This window comes from Chionomys nivalis, chromosome 4 (genome assembly GCF_950005125.1).
Source record: "Chionomys nivalis chromosome 4, mChiNiv1.1, whole genome shotgun sequence".
NCBI lineage: Eukaryota > Metazoa > Chordata > Mammalia > Rodentia > Cricetidae > Chionomys > Chionomys nivalis.
Window position 1 is genome coordinate 56,463,892 of NC_080089.1, and position 21,374 is coordinate 56,485,265.

At 47.8% G+C, this 21,374-nt stretch overlaps 1 protein-coding gene across 10 annotated transcripts in view; it reads right to left on the minus strand.

Annotated features, from left to right (window-relative positions):
• Nucleotides 1–2,579: 2,579 nt before the first annotated feature.
• Ppcdc (phosphopantothenoylcysteine decarboxylase) overlaps nt 2,580–21,374 on the minus strand; it is a 33,747-nt gene continuing 14,952 nt past the window's right edge. For 3 of the 10 annotated variants that reach the window (XM_057767349.1, XM_057767347.1, XM_057767348.1), the window contains exons 4-7: nt 16,332–16,427; nt 15,368–15,496; nt 10,014–10,182; nt 8,808–9,549 (exon numbers count right to left, since the gene is read on the minus strand). In XM_057767349.1, coding sequence (XP_057623332.1) covers nt 9,464–9,549; nt 10,014–10,182; nt 15,368–15,496; nt 16,332–16,427 — 480 coding nt within the window. In that variant the 3' untranslated portion in view covers nt 8,808–9,463. Of the gene's footprint in view, nt 2,647–8,807; nt 9,550–10,013; nt 10,183–15,367; nt 15,497–16,331; nt 16,428–21,374 lie in introns of those variants that run through there. The other 7 variants (XM_057767356.1, XM_057767352.1, XM_057767357.1 and 4 more) reach the window with 5 other exon arrangements.

Genomic DNA, 21,374 nt, shown 5'->3' on the forward strand with positions numbered 1-21,374 from the left:
TCATGCCAGGTCCCTCGTCACGGCTCTGCTTCTGGCCTACCAGGAGAATGGTTTCTCAATATATTCAAGTGACATGTGAAGTCCCAAGCCCGGACTTGACCATGCTCTCTCCCAAGGGCAAGAAGTGATCTTGGCCCCATTCTTAACTTGCAGTGGAGGCCCTGGGGTGCCCTTGCCTCTCCATGCATGTGTCCATGAGTTTCTGCCCACCCTGACTGATTTTAACATCCAGCTTGGCAGCTGGGAACCTCTTAGCTGGGAACTTGTTTAGCCCACGTAGATGGAAGGCACCTTTGAACTCTCCTTCTTCTTCTAGGAATGTCGAAGGACTAAAGGGAACCTGCTGGTCTCCAGTACCCAGGGACCTGCTATCTGGGCTAGCAGGCAAAAGGTTACCACCTAATCTCAGCAAGGAACACCACCCTATGAACAGCCCATGGCAGCAAGCGGTGGCACGTGCCCAGATCACACCTGCATCAGCTGTGAGTCTCGCAAAGGCTCAGATTTCTCATTGGCTCGCTGCCCTCACACCCACCTGTTACCAACATTCCTTTGCTATAAGAGACTGGCAGTTCTTCTGGCCCAGTCCTTTAGTGTCTTTGCTTTGTCCCAGGTGGTACCAAGGCCGCCTAGATCATCAGAGACTGTTCAGTCCATCAGTGTACACAACCTTCCAGTCTCTAGGATCTGACTCCAAGGTGCTTTGTTTCAAATCGACTGCATTTGGGGGCTTGAAGTTGCCCTCAAAACTACAATATTTTTGTGAGGGAAACTATGGAAGGAAAGGTAATGAAGGAGCTATTAAATCAATAATGCTTTTTAATTTTTTATTAATTATTTTTAAAAGAAAAGTAGGCCTGCTGAGCATGATAGTACATGACCATAACTTTTGGGAGCAGAGGCAGGAGGTTCCTTCCAAGTTTAAGACCAATCTGGTCAGCAAAGCAAGTTCCAAGCCATCCAGGCTACATAGTTAGACCCTGTAGTGGTTTGAAAGAAAATGATTCCCAAAGGGAGTGGCACTATTAGGAGGTGTGGCCTTGTTGGAATAAGTATGGTCCTGTTGGAGGAACTGTGTCACTGTGGAGGTGGGCTTTGAGACCTCTTTTGATCACACTTCACCCAGCATTTCAGTTCACTCCCTATCTGCCTGAATGATGTAGAATTCTTAGCTACCTTTTCAGCAGCCTGCCTGCCTGCACGCCACCATGCTCCCAGCCACCAGGCTCCCCAGCCATAATGATAATGGACTAAACCTCTGAAACTGTATGCCGCCACCATAATTAAATGTTTTCCTTTATAAGAGTTGTGGTGGTCACAGTGACTCTTCATAGCAGTAAAAGCCCTAAGACAGATCCTGTCTCAATAAACATAAAATAAGGAGAAAGAAAAGAGAAGGAGGAGGAGGCGGCAAAGACCTTGTCACATACAGTGCCTCGACTGGATGTGGGGGAAGTCTTGGGAACTCTTACACTCCCCTACTAATGGAGCCTCAGGGCTTACTTGGAGGTCCGGGGAAAGATGCACAGCCACTCAGAGCCCCTGACCCAAGAATGGTCCTCCTCTCTTGGGGAAGATCTTTGTCCTCCACAGAACACGCAACTCTGGAAGGAACTCACCTGAACAGTGAAGGAGGAAGGGGACACTGGCCTAGTCTTTCGATGGTGCTTAAATTTGGTGGTCAGCTTGATTACTATCTGGAATGGGCTAAAACCCAAGCAGCTGGGCACACCTGTGAGGGCTTTTCTTGACTAGATCATTTGATATGGGACGACCACCCTAAATCTGGGCCACACCCTCTGGTGGCAGCTCACATAAAAGCAAATGAAAGAATTTTTTGTGTGTGTGTGTGTGTGTGTGTCATTCTTGCTGGCAAGTACATCCGTCCTGCTGCTGAGGCATCCCTTTCTGGTACTGGGACCTCCTTCTTCAGGATGCTGAGGCATCCCTTCCTGGTACTGGGACTGCTGAGACATCCAGTCTCATGAACTGAGCAGCTGCCAGAGTCTTGTCAGGCAATGAAGCCACTTGAATAAATCATATCTAAACATATGTTCTATCAGTTCTGGTTCTTTAGTGAACCCTGACTACCCATAGACAGACCAGTTGACTCAACCCTGGGAATCCTAGGGATAACAAACGTGGCAGGACCCTTTTAAAATAAATGACTAATTTTTGAGGCAGATCATATGTTCATTTGGCTAGAGATTTTAAAATGAAGTCTGCTTCCCACTGCTGCTTCTCCATCTCTTAGGTCCTTGCCAAAAGGTTTCTTATGTATTTCCAGTAGATATCTGCTCCATATAAAAAACAATATGAATCCGTCCTCCCCCCCAATTTTTATACATAAGCTATCATGTTATATACATTTTTTTCTGTACTTTGCCTCAGAAATCTTCCCAGATCAAGAGCATCCCTAATACTGTGATTGTGTCTGTGTGGTGTTCCAGCAGATGGACTCCAATTCATTTAATCATTCTCTAGTTGCTTCACAGTAAGGGGTTTCCAGTCTTTTATTGCTGTCCTGGTTTGCCTTCTACTGCTGGATAAACACCATGACCAAAGACAACTTGGAGAGGGTTTATTTCAGCTTACAATTTCAATCTGTCATGAAGGGAAGTCAGAGCAGGGACTCAAGGCTGGAACCTGGAGACAGGAACAGAAGCAGAGACCATGCATAATCGTGGTAGATATTTCTAGATGTTTCCTAGAGAGACTGCATCAATCTACAGTTCCTACCAGCAATGTATGAGGTTTCTGGTTCTCCACACATGGCTAATCTAAGAGCAACCTTTCATTTGAATGTAATTTGACTGAGACCTCTCTCATTACAAAAGTGGATAAGTAGTTTAAGCACAATCTGTATGGTTGTTTTGTTTTTACTGGGGGGCGGTTTGAGACAGGGTTTTTCTCTCTGTGTATAGCTTTGACTGTTCTGGAACTCACCCTGTAGCCCAGACTGGCCTCGAATTCACAGGGATTCACCTGCCTCTGACTCTCAAATGCTGGGATTAAAGGCATGTGCCACCACCTCCCAGTTGTGTGGTTGTTTTTTATGTAAATGTTTTAAAAAGCCAAAGTGTACATACGAAGGTCAGAGGACAACTTGTCTCAGGCTTGGACACAAGTGCCCTTACCACCTACCCATCACAACAGCTCCCCAGACTTTTGTTTTTGTTGAGGCAGGGTCTCAAAAATAACAGCTTTGGCTGTTCTAAAACTCACTATGTAGACCAGGGTGGTCTCAAACTCACAGAAATCCCCCTGCCTCTGCCTCCCAAGTGGTGAGATTAAAGGAGTGCCCCACCAAACCCAGCTCCTAGTTCTGTTTTTAAGAGAGTCTCGTGTAGTCCAGGCTGAACTTAAATTCACTGTGTAGCTGGGAATGTCTCTGGACTGAATCCCCTGCCTCCACCTTCCAAGTACAGGGATCACAGGTATGCACCATCATTATGGTTTAGCACAAACTCTTTTGTCTTATCACTTTTCTTTGTGCTCTTGATCTGTTTCTAATCAATGAACAGTTCTTCATACTTTAAACACAGAATTCTTTAAATAGGAATGTGACTCCATCCTGTAGCACTTATCTGGCATATGTAAGAACCTATCGTAGAGACAAAAGCCCAATGAGAGCTGGATTCCAATAACCAGGCCATGGCCATCTGGAATCCAGTCTCTGTAACTTACATCTCATACAGACATCTGGAGGCTGACTGCTATTGACCCATGAGACCTTACCGAAATGGCTATTCTCAAGAAAAACTTTTGTTGTAAGGTTTACTAGTTAACAAGATAACCAGAGAACTGCCTGTCCTCTCAGCAACCATGGTGAAAAGACCAAGTAACTTGGGGCTGGGGAGATGGCTCAGTGGTTCAGAGCACATACTCTGATTCCTAGCATGCATATGGCAGCACATAAGTGTATGCAACTCTAGTCCAGGAGATAAGAGGCCCTCTTCTGCCCTCCTCAGGGACAGCACACATATGGTGCACAGACACACATAGGCAAAAGACCTACACAGAAAACATACAGGAAAAAATAAAAACCAAGTAACCCCCTCAACTGCTCTGAAAGACCCTCTGCTTGTCTCCCCTGTGCCCTCTGCTCCCTGGGAACTTGCCAGCTGCTCCCTTGCAGGGTTATCAATAAATTCTCTGTTCTTATATTAGTAAATTCTTTTTAATGCACCATTACTGGTCTTCCATACTTTGTTTCATGGCACTGGATTTGATCTCAGCAGCACAAAAACAGAAAGCCGGGTGTTATGGTGGATGCCTGCAATTCCAGCCCTTGGGATGCTTAAAGTAGGAGGGTCTCAAGTTCAAAGTCAGCCTGGGCTACATGGCTAGACCTTGTCACAAACAAACATATCTCAGTGAAAGATCCCATATATTGGCGGACTCCTCCCTCTGTTATAAGAGTTGCAGGTGATTTTCCAAGTTTGTCTTTTAGCTTTGTCTTTGGGTTTCTGTTCTGCCAACCTGTTGGCTTTTCTATAGTCAAATTTATCAGTCTTTGCTTCTTTTGATTCCTAGGCTTTTGGTCATCTTCAGAAAGGAACAGGATATGACCCCACACACAGCTGACAGTGCAATAAGCTTGGAATGACTTGCTGGGTTTTGAAAGGCACAAGACAACTGCTACTCTACAAGAGAGCCCAATCAATGCCAGAGGGAAACAAAGAAAATAGACAGCAGGCAGTGGGGTACACACCTTTAATCCCAGCACTTGGGAGGCAGAGGCAGGTTGGACCTGTGGTGTGGGAGATCTTTATGTATATGTGTTGCTTTTATTGGTTAATGAATAAAGAAACTGCTTTGGCCTGTGGTAGGGTAGAATAGAGCTAGGTAGGAAAACTAAACTGAATGCTGGGAGAAAGTAGGCAGAGTAAGGGAGAAGCCATGTATCCACCGCCAGAGACAGACACGCTGGAACTTTGCCAGTAAGCTACAGCCATGTGGCAATACACATATTAATAGAAATGAGTTACCAAAGATATGAGATAGTTAGCAATACACTTAAGTTATTGGTCAAATAGTTTTACAATTAATATAATTTCTGTGTGGTTATTTTGGGGCTGAGCAGCTAGGAACAAACAAGCAGCCTTCCACCAACAGATCTCTATGAGTTCAAGGCCAGCCTGGTCTACAAAGTGAGTTCCAGGACAGCCAGGGTTACACAGAGAAACACTGTCTTGAAAACAAAAACAAAAACAGAAAAAAATAGACAATTACAATTCTGTGTTGTAATAAATAGGGGTCACAAGAACCAGCCCAAGTGGGCCAGAGAAGGCATTGCAAAGGTAACCTAGATGGGGCAGCCCATGGAGGAGGCAGCCAGGACACAAATGTCTTCTGGTCCAAGCAGCTTCACCCCAACCTCGAGGCAGTGAGTCAGCAGCTGAAGAGCCTGATGAGTTGTGCGGAGCAGCCCAGCATAGAGGCGTCAGCCTCTTGACCACCAGCAGCTACAGCAGCCGAGAAAGATGCAAGGGAGGCTCCCAAGCAAAAATCGCATACTTCAAACCCAAATGTTTTGTTCTGACGCACTTGCAGAATTCTAACATATTAGGAGACGAGAAAATTCCTGACGAACATTTCTACCCAAGTTGATTTCAAAAAGTCTACAGAGCCTCAGTGGTAGGAGCTGTCCTTGTCACAACCACCACAGGACCCCGTCCAATACATGTTCTGCCTTTCCTAGTTGACTCAGACATGTAGGGCTGCCCTACGTCAGAGTAGGAGTAGCCAACCAGGGCTGGGACCTCTAGCCCACGGGGACAGCTTTTCCCTTTAGCCAAGGATGAGTAGCGGCTTTCTGAGTGACAGGACAAGGTACTTTGAAGTTCTCTGCTCTCAGCTTTTGTCTGGCACAGGCTGTCTCACTGTGTAGCTCTGGCTGGACCAGAACTGCCATATGCCTGCCTGTGCCTCGGAAGAGCTGGGATTGATGGCATGAGTCACTGTCCCTGGCCTCCCATCATTGTTATTTGAGACAGGGTCTTACTGTGTAGCCCTGGCTGGCCTGGAACTTGCTCCATAGGCCAGGCTGGCCTTGAACTCAAAGGATCTGCCTACCTCTGCCTCCTGAGTGCTGGTATTAGAGGCATGTGCCACCATGCCTGGCTCTCCCATAGCATTTTGAAGTTTGTGCTGGCTAGTTTTATGTCAACTTGACACAAACCTAGAGTCATTTGGGAAGAGGGGCCCTGAGAAACTGACCCTCCTGATTGGCCTGTGATAAATCTTTGGTGCGTCTTGATTGACTATTGATGTAGAAGGGCCCAGCTTACTGGGGGTGGTGCCCTAAGAAAGCAGGCTGAGCAAGCCAGGAGGAAGCCAGTGAGCAGCATTTTTGGGCTTCAGTTCTAGCCTCCAGATTCCTGCCTGAGTTTCCGCTCTGACCTCCATCAGTGATTGACTATAAACCAGGTTAAACCCTCTCCTTGCCACACTGTGTTTGGTTGTGTTTACTTTCCCTAAAGTGCCCAGCACAGAAACTTACAGCAAGCACAGAGCACACAGGAGTTTCTCTTAAAATTGGTCTTATCATCCAAGAGCAGGGTTCCCCTCCCCCTCCCTCTCCAGTTCTAAGAGCAATCAGGGTTCCCTGCCCTGTGGGAAGTCCAAGGTCCTCCCCCCTCCATCCAGGTCTAGGAAGGTGAGCATCCAAACAGACTAGGCTCCCACAAAGCCAATCCATGCAGTAGAATCAAAACCCAGTGCCATTGTCCTTGGCTTCTCAGTCAGCCCTCATTGTCAGCCGCATTCAGAGAGTCTGGTTTGACTACATGCTCATTCAGTCCCAGTCCAGCTGGCCTTGGTGAGCTCCCTTTAGATCAGAGAGCCATTCTTAATCCTACTACTTAGGTTACATTTTCTTTACTGCCCTAAGGCAATTTTATCCTTGGTGTGGGAGTTCCTTCTATGTGTTGCTTTTATTGGTTAATGAATAAAGAAACTGTCTTGGCCTGTGATAGGGCAAAAGAACAGAGCTAGGCAGGAAAACTAAAGAGAAAGAAGGGCGGAGTCAGTAAGACACTATGGAGGCGCCAGAGATAAATGTGCTGAAACTTTGCTGGTAGGCCACAACCTCATGGTAATGCACAGATTAAGAGAAATCGGTTAAATTAGTATGTAAGAGTTAGCCAATAAGAAGCTAGAGCTAATGGGACAAGTAGTGTTTTAAATATAGTTTCTGTGTGATTATCTCAGGTCTAAGCTAGCCGGGTGGCCGGGGAACCAAACAAGCGGCCTCCTTACTACATATCCCAAAAGGTCACTTATTAATTCAAGATAGAAGGGCTCTTGGAGGTTGCTGGAGACCATGGTTCTGGTACATCATCACCTGTACACACAATACTTTCAGGACATCCATGGGATGCCTACACTGCTTAGTCTAGGAGCCAGAGTGGAAAGCAGTCCCCACTCCAGCTGCAAATACACAGAGGGCCTCACAACAGCCACATCAGAGTTACTAGGTCAAAAGTGAGACAGCAAGAGGTTTCTAGGCCAATGTCTCTCTTGAGACTAGTCCTCCAGGCCATGTGTACTAGAATGGGGGCAGGCATCTCCAGGCAATGCAACAAGTTAAAAGGACGGGAACCAGAGGGCCAACATGGAGAGCAGGAGGCAAGGGAAAGATGTGGAATTCAGGAAAGGCTGCAACCCTACTGATGCCTTGCCTGTCACCTTCATAAAGGGCCATGCCAGTTTAGGCTTTGGGTCTTACTTCCCCAAACATGAGATGAACTATCTCAGTAACCATTAGGGAAGTTCCTGTCATGTGTGTGCACTTCTGAGATGTGCACACAGTTTCAATGCTCATTTATCTGACAATTACACCTCCTGTGCCATCCCAACCAGACAGGAATCATTTAGTCCAGCTTGTCCATGTGGTATATGACTGCCAGTCAACTACCATAGCTGTGCTACCAGATCAACTATTGCAGTGTTACTACAGAGTGAGTTCCAGGACAACCAGGGCCTCAAAGAAAAATGAGAACCCCTGTCTAAAAACAACAACAACAACAAAGTCTAAGTTTTTGACTTAATACAATCTTAAAATTGTATGTTGAAGTTGCTAAGAGGTCATGTTCACACAGGTTTTATAACAGTATTTTAAATTTTTTATTATACTTATTTTGTGTGTGTGCATGTGCAAATAGTGTGAGACTGGAGGCCAGAGGACAACTTTCAGAAGCTGGTCTCACTTTCCGTCATGTGAGTCCCAGGGATCAAATCCAAGTAGTGAGCTAGCTGGCAAGCACCTTTATGAACTGAGCTTTCTTGCCAGTCCCTATTACATTTTTAATCTTTTTTTTCAGTATGGAAAACAGTTTATTACAGAACAAAGTAAATAACTGTTCTATTTTGTTATTGTTGTTAATCTCTTACTAGGCCTAATTTATGGATTAGAATTTGTCACAGGTTATATATGTATAAGGAGACATCATATGTGTTCTGTACCATGGCTTCAGGAATCTGCTAGGAACCATGCAATGTACTCCCTGTGGGTATATGAGACAACGTACTTTTCACATACACCTCACTTGATCCTGTCAACTGCTCCATTGTGGAAGAATGACCACACAGATGGGAAAGTGAGAACCAGTCAAGGCCCACAGCTGGTTCACAGTTGGTCACCTGAACCCAAGCTGTACTTCAGGAGCTTTGTCCTTGCATAGGGATGTGGGAGTGTTAGTCATTGGTGAGTCCAGAACCTTCTCTGGCCTCACTTGACCATGCACTTGACCTCTGAGGCCACAGACAGGATGTAAAGAAGGACAGAGTCTCCTAAGGTCACTTTTCTTTATTTCCCAGAACTGCCCCGACTCCCAGTACAGTCTGTGGGAAATGTGAAGAGTCTTGCCACCTCACAGACTTCCTGACTCTGTGTGACACCGGGGTACCAAAGAATGGAAGCTTCCAAGGCCTGATCAGGAGCTTGCTGTGCCAGGGATCTTGAGCTATGCTGTTTCTTCTTATTGCTTTTGTTTTGAAATAGGCTGTCACACTCACGGGTCTGGCTCACTCTGTAGCCCAAGCCAACTTCAAAGCTGTGGCAATCCTGCCTCAGTCTTCTGAGTGTTAAGATTATAGACATGAGCCACCATGCACAGTGTCAGCCATCGTGTTCCTGAAAGCATTTCCAAGCAGGAGGTCCTCAGTCATTCGATTATTCTTCCAGTAGTAACATCATTGCCCAGCTTCAGCTTTCGGGGCCTATCCCAGGAAGAAACGGGTGGGCCTCAGGAAAGCAGGCATCTCCTGGTTGGAAGAAGGTAGGACCTAGGTATGTAGTTCTGTTTAACTTGGAGAGGGTCGGTCCCCAGGGAGCTCTGAGAAGGTGCACGCCAGCCCCTCCTTGCGAACACAGGCTCTTCATGCTGTGGTGATTTCCCTCTTCAGCAGCTCAGGCTGAATTCACTGGGTGTACGGACACCAGGACAAAAACCCCAGTTCAACTCTGCTGGATGCCCCTGCACTGGAAGAGTGCTTCTTTCACTTTTCCCACAATGCTCTCCACCTCGGCCATGGCTCCTAGACCTGGAAGCAAAGTTCATCTGTGCCTGTGGCTGCCACTCAGATCTCCCCTGTGCACTTCACCCACATCCTAGGCCTGGGAAGCCCAAGCCCAGCTCTGTGAGCTAGATCCACCATCTCCCTTCCCAGTTATCTCAGGACAGGCCCTGGGGTCACTCCAACAGCAGTGCTGTTCTACTATGAGGAACTCTACCAACATTCCACACATCTGTCTCCTCCAGTCTACCAACACTCCACACATCTGTCTCCTCCAGTCTACCAACACTCCACACATCTGTCTCCTCCAGTCTGATGAACCTGAGAAACAAGAATTAGCACTCTGTCCATTGCCAGATGCGAGTTGAGCTCAAAAAATGGTTCTATCCAAGGTCACAAGGGCCAGAGAACCACTGAAACATAGAACCTAAAGGTGACCCCAAAGCAGGGCCCCTTCTATAGCTCTGGGCTGAGTATGGCAAGAAACCCACCTTGGTCTCCACACACCAGCTTCTTGCTCACACAGGGAATCTCCACATAGCCAAAGGCCTTGAGCTGGCCCACCTGCTGTGCAGTGAGAGGGTGCTCCCACATGGCGGTGTTCATGGCGGGGCAGAAGAGTAGAGGCTTGCTGAGGTCCCAGGCCCGGATGACACAGGTCTGTGAAGAAGAGGGGAATGCTCTGCCTACCACCCTTCCTCAGTACCCTGAGTCCCCTACTGTCCTCCAGCCTCAGTCAGCAAAACAGCTGTTGACTAGGGATGGCTGGGTGTCACACACCTACACAGATCTATTCTTGCATCCTTAAGCGGGGAGGGGCTGTCTCTTTAGTCCACATCATCTCCCTTCAGGCTCTGGCATAGTCCTGGACACAGGAGATACTCAGTCAGCACCCACAATGCCCTGATACCTCCAACAGATCTCCACTCTGTATGCCATCTCCTTGCCTACCAGTCTAAGCCTTTAGCCAAGCTCACAACTGCGGGGCTGGGAAGCAATCCTAGGGGCAGGAGGCTAGCTTCACTATTCACTGGAAGGCCAGGAACCAGATTGTTCGTGCTCTACTTAACAACAGCTCTACTTATAGGTCAAATAAACCCTGAGAATGAAAACATCCAACCCGTGGTACCTTTTCTCACCCAATATCTCAAGAACCCTTACTGTAACCCTATAAGGAAAGTCCTGTCCCTGTTCACAGATGAGCAAGCTGCAACTCCCTGACTGATAAACAGTTGCCCAAGGTTACATTTAGATACAAACAAGGTCCTGCGCTAGAAGTCATTGGACTGAGCAGTCTCCCCACCTCCCAAAGCTAGACCACACCAAGGTCACACAGGAGAGAAGCTGTAAAAGGGCTTAATTAAGATCCTCCCTCCCTGTCTCTCCCCCTTCCCTTCTTCTCTCTTTCCCTTCCTCCTTCCCTTCCTCCCTCCCTCCCTCTCTCCCTCCCTCCCTCTCTCCCTATTTAACTCAGAGTCTTTCCGTTATGAACTTTGAAGTCATACAAGCTTGAAATCAAACCATGGTTGAATGCTAGGTATGGGGGCATATGTTTATACTCCCAGCCCTCTGCAGGCTGAGGCAAGAGAATCTCAAGTTCAGGGACAGCCTGAAGCCTGGAATATATACCAGAACCCTGTCTGTCTGTCTGTCTGTCTGTCTGTCTGTCTGTCTGTCTGTCTTTTTTCTTTTTAAGAAAGAGCTGCCAGGCAGTGGTGGCACACACCTTTAATCCCAGCACTTGGAGGCAGAGGCAGGCGGATCTCTGAGTTCCAGGCCAGTCTGGCCTGCAGAGTGAGTTCCAGGACAGCCAGGGTTACACAGAGAAACCCTTTTTGGGAGGGAGGGAGGGAGGGAGGGAGGGAGGGAGGGAGGGAGGGAGGGAGGGAGGGAGGGAGGGAAGAAGGAAGGAAGCTGAGCATGGTGACACACTCCTTTCATCCTAGCCCTAGGGAGACAGAGGCATCCTGATCTCTCTGAGTTTGAAGCCAGCCTGGTCTATAGCAAGTTCCAGGCCAGAAAGGCTAGAGAAACCCTGCCTAAACAAACAAATAAACAAATAAATAAATAAAAATAAAGCTAAAACAGAATGTGAATGCTTTTGATGGCGATGCAGTATTGGCAGTGATGTTTTGAGGCAGAGTCTCACGTAGTTCAGGTTGGCCTCTGAACTGGCTATGTAACAGATGACCTTAAACTCTTGGTCTCCTGTTTTCCTACGTGGTGGAATTAGAGGTGGGTACCCCAGATCCTAGCAGAAGTGTGAAAGCTTTCAAAGTTCTTAGTTGAGGGTCTAGCGCTAACTTTGGGCTCTACAACAAAGGCACAGGCTCAGGAGGTCAGGGACCACCTCCCAAAGAAATAGCTCCTGTGCTCCAACTACATCAGGCACCCCCTCCTGAAAGCTCCTGGGGAGACAGTAATTGTGACACCCCTCCCCAGAGATAAAGTCCTTTGGGGAAAGATGGAGGGAGCAGAGAACAATGCAACATACAGACCAGAGCCAGTGCCTGTCCCTCAGTGCCATTACCCTCTCCTGGGACAAAAAAAAAAAAAAAAACAGCCTCAGAAACTGGCTGCTTGCGTCATCTCAAGACACCAGAGTTGGTTTCCCACCAACTGCTCTCAATACGACAACCTGGCTATGAGTGGACAATTCCAATCACACTTCCTCTTGGCTTTGTGCCACCTGCAGCTTCTGGAAACCCAGAGGAGGCCCTTGATGGTGTCAGGGTGGGGATGGGACTGGGCTGGGTTCTAAGCACTCTCAAAGTAGAGCACACCACCCACAGCCAGAACCCTGCCCTCATCTGACAGGACTGCTTCCCCAGTGTCCAACAGGGAGCTCAGCGTGTCCTGGACAAACCACAGCTCCTCTAAAGCAACTAGTGTACGAAGGGAGAGGAGGACACTGGTTCCCACAGCCGTGGCTGGCACCACGCTCAGTGCCTCAGCCTTGCCCCTGGGAACCTGCTCAAGCAGAGCAGAAGGCTGGATCCTAGTCAAGAGACTTGCACTGAGCCAGACTGTCAAGCCTGGGGAATCACCTCCTCTTTCTGGACCTGACAGTTTAGCAGAGGAGAGGCCAGAGCAGAGAGAGAGAGACAGCCATGCCTAGGCTGAGGGCCTGGAGAGCAGGACTGCAGAACGACGTAACAGGAAGCTGTTCTCCAGCACCTTTCCAATGGAGACAAGAGGTTTGGAAAGAGGAAGCAGGCTGAGCTTCCTTTCAGGATTCTAAGAAGATACCCACTGAGCAGAAGGTAGCCCCACAACCAAGGATGCTTACAGTTCAAACCGTAACACCAGACATTGTCTGAAACATCTGTGTTCAGGTGAAGCTGTACGAGGAGAATGGTTAGTTTGGGGACATGCTCCACTGTTCAGCCAATCCTGAAGAAGAGAACCTCAAAGACAGGGAGTGTAGGGGCCAGGCCCTCAGGCCATGCCTGTGATCCCATCACTTGAGAATGGAAAGCAAAATGATCAGGATTTCAAGGCCAGTGGGCTATGTGAGATTATATTTGTTTTATATGTGTGTGGGTATTTTGACTTGCATGTATGTTTGTACATCACACGTGTGCCTGCTGACCATGAAGGCCAAAAGAAGGTCTCAGATTGTTACAGACAGTTGTGAATCACCATGTGGGTGCTGGAAATCAAACCTGGATCCTCTGGAAGAGCATCTAGTTCTCTTAACCACTGAATCATCTTTCCAGCTCAGCTACCGGCTATATTTGAAAAAAAAAAAAAAAAAAAAGCTTGGTATATAATAACAATAATAATGCTAACAACAACCAAAAGGAGGGGAGACCTGAGTTTTCAGAGGGTAGGAAGAGCCCTAAGAGAGCTGGCTGGGGTTCAGCTCTGAGGTTGATGTGTTCTACCACATCAGCTGCTAATAACCCGCCAATGCAGGGATTTGGGGTACATGGCCGAGCAACTCCCTCACCTGTTTCAGTGCCCTTCTGCCCAGTCCCAGTCCTTTGGGGCAGCAAGGACCATAATGTACCCGGCTCTGCTTCTGTGTCTAGCCAGACTGCTCCTGGCCACAGCATCAGCGTGGTATTCCTCCCATCCTACGTTCTTAGTCTAATGATGCTTAAGTCACTAGCAGCTTCCCGGAAGAGGAGCTGAGAGCCTCCTAATAAGCAGACAGGGACTGAGTAAATGTAAGGTTTCACACTCAATACACAAGCATTCTGTCACTGAGCTACGTCTCCAGCCCTCTTTTCACTTTCTACTTAGAGAGTTGTTCTGAAGCCCGCACAGGCCTTGAATTTTTGATCTTCCTGCCTCAGCCTCTCAAACTGCCAGGACTACAGGCTTATGCCACCAGGCCCAGATGAGAGGACATTAATTTCATAAGTGACTTTCTAAAGCTCCTGATGCATCTTCAATATTCCCTTCTTCACCATTTTCAACTCTAAAAACAAGCTGAGTGTAGTAATAACACACCTGTAATCCCAGTATTCAGAAGGCAGAGGCAGAGGACTGCCAAAAGTTTGAGACAAGCCTGCATTCTCTCTCATACACGCACACACGCACAAATAAATTCAAACAAAAATATTTATGAAAAATTACTTCCCGCCAGGCGAGGTGGCGCATGCCTTTAATCCCAGCACTTAGGAGGCAGAGGCAGGTGGATCTCTGTGAGTTCGAGGCCAGCCTGGTCTACAAGAGCTAGTTCCAGGACAGGAACCAAAAAGCTGCAGAGAAACCATGTCTCAAAAATCAAAAAAAAAAAGAAAGAAAGAAAAAGAAAAATTAATTCCCACCACATACAAGCAGTATTAGTAATACCTACTTAATGCCCAACACCAAGCACGCTCCACAAACTAATGGGGTCTTTTAAGACTATAGCAACATGGAGTACTCCTCCTGCCTACATGGGTGATCACAAGTCTCTCTCAGACCAAGTGCTTGCTCCCTGTGTACTCAGTATAAGCTCCCAGAACATGGGAGGTGAAAGGTCAAGAAATGGAGGGAGGAGTTGACCTAAGACCTCAGGATGATCACGTGAAGAAAGACAGATGCTTTTTAAGGGAGCAGCTCCCAAGAAGTCTCACAGGCATAAGCCCACCTGGCAACCGCTTCTCACCTGTTTTTTCCCGTTTCTTTCCAAGCTTTCTCTGATAGACGTGAGAATTGGGTTTTAGATTTGGGGCTCAAATGACTCTAGAGAAATAAGCATGTGAAATGCATGAGAAAGCAGACACTCTTAGTAGAGTATACAGTGTTTCTAGAGTCTGGGGGGGATCTTAGTAGAGTATACAGTGTTTCTAGAGTCTGGGGGGATCTTAGTAGAGCATACAGTGTTTCTAGAGTCTGGGGGGATCTTAGTAGAGTATACAGTGTTTCTAGAGTCTGGGGGGAAGGCAGAACAGATGGAAGTCAATGGAGGTGCATGCAGAGGGCAGCCTACGGTGAGGGAAGATGGGAGAGCAGGGGGCTGACCACTGAGGGCAGGAGAGAGGTAGACAGCCCCAGACAGCACTGGCAAAGTCAGACGATCCATCGGACCCAGACCTGCAGCCTCTGTGCTAAAGGCCCAGGGCGGGGGTTGCTCAACAGACCTGCACCCAATAATAACAGATTTACTTCTGGCCGGGCGGTGGTGGCGCACGCCTTTAATCCCAGCACTTGGGAGGCAGAGGCAGGCGGATCTCTGTGAGTTCGAGACCAGCCTGGTCTACAAGAGCTAGTTCCACAGAGAAACCCTGTCTCAAAAAACCAAAAAAAAAAAAAAAAAAAAAAAAAAAAACAGATTTACTTCTGTAGTGAAATCTGCCACTCAGCAAACTGGGAACAAGGCTGGGGAGGAAAGACACTGGGAGTCACTCACAAGTAAGTTGTCACAGATGCCACTGGCCACCTTCCCCAAAGTGTTGGCGTCAAGGGGAGCCACCAGCATGAGGTCAGCCCACCTTCGCAGGTCAATGTGGAGAACTGGGTCAGAGCGGCGCTTCCACATCTGCCAAAAGAAAGCAATGGGGGCCATCAACCCAGTCACTCTCAGTGTGTGTGTGGGGAGGGGATGATGGCCAAATAGGCCAGGTACAATAAGTAGAGAAACCCAAGGAAACCACCTAGCTCTCCCTCAAAGTTTTCCACTGTCCCCTCTCACAGTCAAGCTGGCAAGCATTGGCCATGGAACCAGCAATTTGACAGAAACCAGGCCTGAGGAAACAAACGCTCCTTGTCTCTCTGAGCTTATTCCCTTTATGGTTTGGTTTTCAAGAGAACTGACATCTGGCAGGGAACTCCTGGCCTGTCTGCTTGAGGCGGATGCTTGGGTTGTCCAAGCCTGTAGGGCTCTGGGGCGATGAGAAATGAAGGGGGAGGGGAGGACGGGAGGGCAAGCCAGCCAGAAATGTTCGAGGCTGGGAATGTTTTAAAATGCCTGGCAGGGCAGCCCTATGAGGCCCACACTGCGCGCCTGGCAAATCAGCTGGTGCCCACCCCTCTGCAGGAGGGCAGAGGCATGGCCAGCGGCCGTGGGAAGTGAAGCACTTTGGATAGCCTTGACGCTGAGAGCCACATGGACAAGGGTGGTGGGAACAGAGCTCCGCTGTGGTTTCATCAGCCCAGATAAGTACAAGGACACTCAACCCCAGGCACTGGGCCAAAGCTGAGCTCTGCCTGAGGAAGGCGGTACTACAGGCCTCCCGCAGGCCAGAAACTAGACAGATGTTTTCCTCATTGCCTCTACCCAGATGGCCCAGACTGTGCTCCAGCAGCCAGGACCATAGGCTGGAAGGAAGATAGCTCTGTCCTCCTGGAAGAAAAGCAATGGGCCCAGCACTGACCTCCCATTCATCAGCATCACTGTAGAGGGTGACAGGAACATCCTGGGGGCTATAGAAATGTTTGGCTCTCTCAGTGGTTACCACTGTGACTTCCAGCTGTCACCAAGAAAGTGGAGGGAAGGGAGAAGAGAAAGAAAAAAGTTACTAGAGTCACAGGCATAGAGGCCACAAGAGGGCGAGTGCAGGCGGATGCTCTCCTTAGCCTGGTGGTGAACAAGACTTCCCCTTAGCAATGAACTTCATGTTTACACAGCTACTTCCGCTGTCACTCAAAGGTCAGGCCCTGCCAGGTGTACACATTTCACTTCCCTATTTAAGGGGCTGCTGAGAAATGAGTCACCAACTGCCTCGAGTATATAAAGCCGCAGCCACTGCCACTCAGGCAGTAGGGGCCAGAGGCAGTGGGGGGCAGATGATGGGAGAACACTCAAGCCTACCACAGGCAGGAGAGATCAACCAAGGAGACACAGACCAAGTCTGATGCCAACAGCTTGCTTGCTGCAGGCAAGGCACTAACAGCTGGTGTGTGCGTGCTGTCAGCATCCACGCTCCGGTGAGAGCACAGTCCCCTCGCCTACTTCAGGAACAAGGCCTGGTGTGGGAAAGGGCCTCAGGTTACAGACAGGTTTTGGGAAAATAAAGTCTGCCCTCCTGTGGGGGACAACGGGTGTGTCTTCACCTTGTAAATTACTGGGAATTCACTGATACAAACAAAGAGGATGTTTTGCTGGGTGAGGAAGGGAGTGGAAAGTCACACCTTAGGAGAAACCTGAGTCAGGAAAGGACATTCATCCAGGAAGACGGCTAGGACAGGGTGACAGAAAGTATCACTGACAACCAGGGCTTTGTGCAAAGGCCACAATGTCTGACCAGAGTCGGCCATGATGCCTGGACAGGGTTATAAGCAGTTTCACCAATGTACAAATGGAAGATTGCACACAGGAAACTCAGTTTCCTGCCTGCCATAGAAATACTGAAAGCTCCGACGCTGCTGGATCCACATTCCTGCTTGATAAGAACTTGGTGACGGGGCTCAAGGCTGCCTCTGCACACAATCTAGTTGCCACTCCTTCCCATCGCACAGGGCAGGGGGCACCACGCTGTGTACAACTCTAGAGAACAAAGCTGGAGTCAAAAGCTGACGTCTCGGAGGGAAAACTGAGCAGTAGCTGCAGGTCTAGGGTTCCAAGAATTACTGACCTGTCCATTTGTCTCACTTCTCCTACTAATCATCCCTAGCCCCACAAAAAACCTCAGGGATATCTTCAGATATCCTTTAAAGCAAATCACCACTGAGAGTCGAAGGCCTCTCTAAGACACCTAGGAACAGACTTGCCAGTTCTAGGCAATGGCAAATAAGCAGGGCTGCCCGTCTCTCCACAGAAACCAGCTGTGGATACAGTCCGGATCCACCAAGGCAGGGAGAGCAAGGGAAGGGGGAGACTGTGCCAAGGGTCTTCAGGACAAGGACACAAGATAATGAGGTCAAGTGTGGTCTTAATTAGTTACACAGGAGAAGAATGATAATGAATTCAATCACGCATAACTTCCCAACTAGGAGAAGAAAATGCAGTCTACATAATAAAGGGCAGAAAAAGAAAAGCAGCAAAGAGAAGACATAATAGGCAGAAAGTACTAAATAAAACAACAGAAATGGCCGCCTGTGGGGACGCGTGTCTGCAATCTCAGCACTCAAAAGGCAAAGGCAAGAGGATTATGAGTTCAAGGTCAGCCTGGGCTATGGGTACTGAGACTCTATGAAGGGCTGGGATGTAGCTCAGTTGGTAGAGTGCTTGTCTAACTGGCACCGAGTCCTAAGTTTGATCCCCACATGGCATAAAGCCAGGCATGGTAGCATACATCTATAATCCTCCACTCAGGAGGTGGAGACAGAAGATCAGAAATTCAAGGCACTTTGGGCAATAATGATATAGAGTTCAAGGCCGTCCCAGGATACATGAGGCTATATCTAGTTAAAAAAGGGGGGGGGGGATTAGGACACAAACTCAGTAGTAGAGGCCCTGGGTTCAATTTCCAACACTGGAAAAATACAGATGCCAGAATTAATTCTAAATGTGATAAACATAAATATCTAATAGTCTACACTTCTGATCAAAATACACATTTTCTGGGCTGGCAGGATGGCTCAGCAGGTAAAGGCACTTGCCACTACATCTAGAGTTCAGTCCCTGGAATGTGATGTAGGAAGAGAGAACTAACTCCCTCAAGCTGCCCTCTAATCTCCACATATGTGCAGTGCCTGCACACACACGACAAATAAACAAAAATGTAAAAGTAAATCACATTCGTATTCAAACTGGGTGCAGTGGTACATGCTCATAAGCCCGGCTTTTCAGAAGCCCAAGGCAGACGGCTAAGAAGCCCCCTTGGGAACCTAGTCTCAAAGGATAGAAAAGGGCTAGCAGTACAGCTCAGTGTCAGGGGTTGCCTAGCATGTGGGAGCCCTTTGTTTGATAGCCAATACTGCAAATAAAATAATAATAAAATAAGCTTTCAGCCAAGTAAAGTAAATTAAACTCTCAAGAACAGAGGAGGGAAATGACAGCCATTAAGACTTGTCAACACACTTACGGAAAATTAAAGTGGAAGGAAACATTAGCAGATGAGATTAGAAGATCAAATACCAAGAGCCCACAACACCACTGAAAAACAAGCCCACCAGAGGAGAGGAGGGGGACAGCTTGGGGACCAGAGGAGCAGAGTACCTTGGAGGGCAGGTAAGAGGCAGAGCTGAATGCAGGGCTGTTCCACCCTGTACAGGGCAGTTAAAGACTCCCAGCTTCCATCCCAACCAAGCAACCAGACATTAACAGCCAGGTGAGCTGTCAAACAGAGGCCACAGAGCCCTGGGCTACAAGTGCACCCACAGAATGCTCAGACACTGGAAGACTCTAACTGAGCCCTCACACTGTGTCTACAGGGAGGAGAACTGGGAGGGCTTTTCTGGAAAACCCAGGTGACCCTGGGACTAGTAGGGGGTTGCGGAGAAGGAAATTTTGAGGTATTAAATTCTGAGGACCCCCGACAGAATCATTCACTCCCAGCTGAGTGCTGGCAATGGAGAGAAGTTTTCACCCAGATTTTCACAGCCAAATAGGTGCAGCCATTTGACGAAAACCCTCCAGGTCAGAGAACAAGATTAAACAACTGAACAGAAAACAGAAACTCACAATGAGGGAGAAAGCTAGAGCTGAGGGAGGCACCCAAGAAACAAGAACATAGTGCTATTTTCTTTCTGCTTATGTGTATGTTTTGTCTGTATGTATATCCATGTCATATGCATGCAGTGCCTTCAAACGCTAGAAAAGAGTGTCAGACACACTAGGACTGGAATTACAGACAGCTGTGAGCCACCATGTGGGTGCTGAGAATTGAAACCAGGTCCTCTGCAAGAGCAGACACTGTCTTAACTGATGAGCTATCAGTGCTATTTTTTTAAAGGACTATTCAGGGAACAGAAAGAACTCTAGCAAATTTAAATGATAGTGAAATACCACTTCAGTGCAGCCGAGCATGGCAGCGCACATCTTCAACTCAGCACTTGGGCAATGTGATCTCTGAGAGACCAAGTTCCTGTCCAGTGTACATAGTGAGACTGTCTCAGGAGTCAAGAAGTAAATTTTACAATTTTTTAATTCAATGCAAAGCTAGAAATGGTGGTATATACTTGAACAAAAATATAAAACTATGAAAACAATCAGAAGGCCAATCCAGGGGGGCTAAATCTGACCAATAATTTCCACAAGGAAATAACAGAAAAATAAAAAACTAAACAGATAAAAAGCCTGTTTAGTTAAGCTAGGTGTGGCAGCAATGCCCAGAACCTCAGCACTTGGAAAGCTGAGGCGGAGCAAGAGTTTGAGGCTAGCTTGTGGCACAGTGAGACACTGTCTCAAAAAGGGGGGAGGGAGGAAAAAAGGAAGGAGGGAAACAGAGGAGCAGATGCAGGAGGAAAAAAGAAAATGAGTGTACTCAGAAAGCTGAGGCAGGAGGATCATGAGTTCCTGAGATAAAGACCCTGTCTCAAAAACAAATGAACAAAAGCAAACCAAGCCCCAGGTGGCTCCTCTTACAGCCACGATTCCCACGAATGGATACAGGGTTTGCAATCAGCAGAAACTCACAAAGTCCTCATCCATGCTACTACTAAGGCCACATCCAGGCTTGTAATCCCTCAGGATTTTCTGTAAATCCCCGCACCTACTACAGTTGGCTCATTGCTTGCTTGGACTATGGCAGCTCCAAAAATCCTTTTTTTTTTTTTTTTTTTTTTTTTTTGGTTTTTCGAGACAGGGTTTCTCAGTGGCTTTGGAGCCTGTCCTGGAACTAGCTCTTGTAGACCAGGCTGGTCTCGAACTCACAGAGATTCACCTGCCTCTGCCTCCCAAGTTCTGGGATTAAAGGCGTGCGCCACCACCGCCCAGCCAGCTCCAAAAATCTTAATCCTGCTGCTCCTCATGGCTACTCTCAGCCTGTACCACCATCAGTAGCCCCCAAAGACACTGATAAGGACAAGAGACCTTCCACAAGGCCCACACGCTTGGGGAAGGGAAGGAGAGAAGAGAGTCAAGAATGTACCCTTCTTTTTTGTGTGTGACACAAGGTTGACCCAGGCTGGCCTTGAACTCCCTATGTAGCCAAAGATGAACTTGAATTTCTAATCCTCCTGCATGCTGGGATCATAGAGTTGTGCCATCACACACATGTTCTGTGGTTCTTAGGATCGACAAAGGCCTTTGAGCAGGTACATCCCCAACAAGAATGGCTTCTCTCACTGGTTATAAACAGCCTGACACCATCTCCAGGTGGTTGAGGAAGATATCCATTACAGAGCTCATGGAGGGCTAGGAAATACAGCCAGTGATAGAGAGCTTACCTGGCATGTGTGAGGTCCTAGATTCTAATCCTAGGTCAAAACAAAACAAAACAAAAAAAACCACAAACACCTAAACCCAAAAATACTGTCTCAAATCTCGAATCTAAGATACAACTAAAGGGCTGAAGGGAGGGTTTGCTTGTTCT